Source organism: Numida meleagris, chromosome 6, assembly GCF_002078875.1.
Source record: "Numida meleagris isolate 19003 breed g44 Domestic line chromosome 6, NumMel1.0, whole genome shotgun sequence".
NCBI lineage: Eukaryota > Metazoa > Chordata > Aves > Galliformes > Numididae > Numida > Numida meleagris.
The window spans coordinates 1,436,828-1,438,118 of NC_034414.1; the positions used below are offsets into that span (position 1 = coordinate 1,436,828).

Below are 1,291 nucleotides of genomic sequence, written 5' to 3' on the forward strand. Positions count from 1 at the left end.
ATCCAAAGACTCCTCCCCCCTCCCCCCCCCCACGAAAAAATCTCTAGTGGGAGGTGGGGAGCGGCACGTGCCCGGGTGAAACCCGCTGGGGCAAAGCTGCGTCCCCGTTTGAAACTTGTACTGAGGTTATTTCTGTCAGCGAGCAATGGGAAGAGGGGAATTAACCAAGCTGGATGCAGCCCTTCTGCTGTGTCAGCAGCAGTGCCGAGGGAGCGCTGGGGTCCCGGTACCTGCATCAGGGGTGGAGCTTGGCGTGGTGCTGGGGCTGGCCCTGAGCTGTTACCCACAGCCGTGGGGCAAACGGGTCGGGAAAAGCCTCTCCGTGCCTGCAGGTGAAGGGCAGCCAGGCCATGAACATCATCAGTGCCATCTTTGCGCTCCTGGGCATCGTCGCCTTCATCATTGACCTCAACTTCAACGGGCTGTACCGATCCAGCTATGACGACGACAGCCACCTTGTCCTGGTAGGTGGGGGTACAGATCCATCCAGCCTTTCGGGATCCCCTGCGCCTTGGAGCGCTTCCCTAGCCCTACTGGGGTCTTGGCTTTGTTGGGGCTCCCACCACCCCGTGGGCACGGTGCCGTTGCCTGACCTACATTGGGCTGGTGCAGCGGGAGATGGCTCGTGCCCTGCACGTGCCCGGTTCTGCCTGAGCTCTGGGAAAGCAGCGAGGCAAAGGACCACAGAGCAAGACCCAGGGCCGGTGGGAGACGGGGAAAAGCCTCAGGGCGTGGGGGACGCCAAGCACTGGGCACTGCTGATGGAACTTTCCCCACTCTGGAGCTCGCAGGGAACGGCATCTCCATCGTGCTGCTCATCTTCACCATCCTGGAGTTCTGCATTGCTGTCGCCACTGCCAACTTCTGGTGCCGGGCAACACGCCTCAGCCCCAATGAGGTAAGGGTGGGGGGAGAGCAGCAGGCAGAGCACAGGGTTCCTCGTGCCCCTGGCTGGGGATAAGCGTGGGATGCTGTTTTTCCCCTCCAGGCCATGCTGATTGTGCCCAGCACCACCAGGGTGGACCTGGCCGTGGTGCAAGCAGAGCTGCCACAGCCGCCCAGCTACTCGGAGGTGACAGGGCTCTGGGAGGGCTGCACGGAACCCCCAGCTCACCGTGCAGCAGCCATCTCTGAGCACTTCTCTTTCACAGCTGGTAGCCCCTGAAGTATAGCTGGGCAGAAAGGACGTCCCGGAAGCCACCTGCAGCCCCAGGGCATCGGCACCTCCTCTTGCTGCGCTGCAGGCTGGGGCATGCTTGTAGCCCCTGAACCTAGCCCCCTGCCCCCCCCC

At 62.8% G+C, this 1,291-nt stretch overlaps 1 protein-coding gene across 2 annotated transcripts; it reads left to right on the top strand.

The window, feature by feature from the left end:
- Positions 93-1,290, top strand: LOC110400873 (membrane-spanning 4-domains subfamily A member 15-like). Of its 2 annotated transcripts, XM_021401203.1 has the most exons (4): positions 96-464; positions 785-898; positions 989-1,072; positions 1,152-1,290. In XM_021401203.1, the coding sequence occupies exons 1-4, from the start codon at positions 351-353 to the stop codon at positions 1,170-1,172; spliced, it is 333 nt and encodes a 110-aa protein (XP_021256878.1). In that variant the 5' UTR covers positions 96-350; the 3' UTR covers positions 1,173-1,290. The 2 variants fall into 2 exon arrangements, with proteins under 2 accessions (XP_021256877.1, XP_021256878.1); XM_021401202.1 differs by having other exon boundaries at positions 93-464; positions 989-1,285.

Bases quoted from the DNA above. Each gene is read 5' to 3' on its own strand.
- LOC110400873 (XM_021401202.1), top strand. From the start codon at position 351: ATGAACATCATCAGTGCCATCTTTGCGCTCCTGGGCATCGTCGCCTTC. The intron at 465-784 runs GTAGGTGGGGGT...CCCACTCTGGAG, and splicing joins ACGACAGCCACCTTGTCCTG to CTCGCAGGGAACGGCATCTC. The intron at 899-988 runs GTAAGGGTGGGG...TTTCCCCTCCAG, and splicing joins CACGCCTCAGCCCCAATGAG to GCCATGCTGATTGTGCCCAG.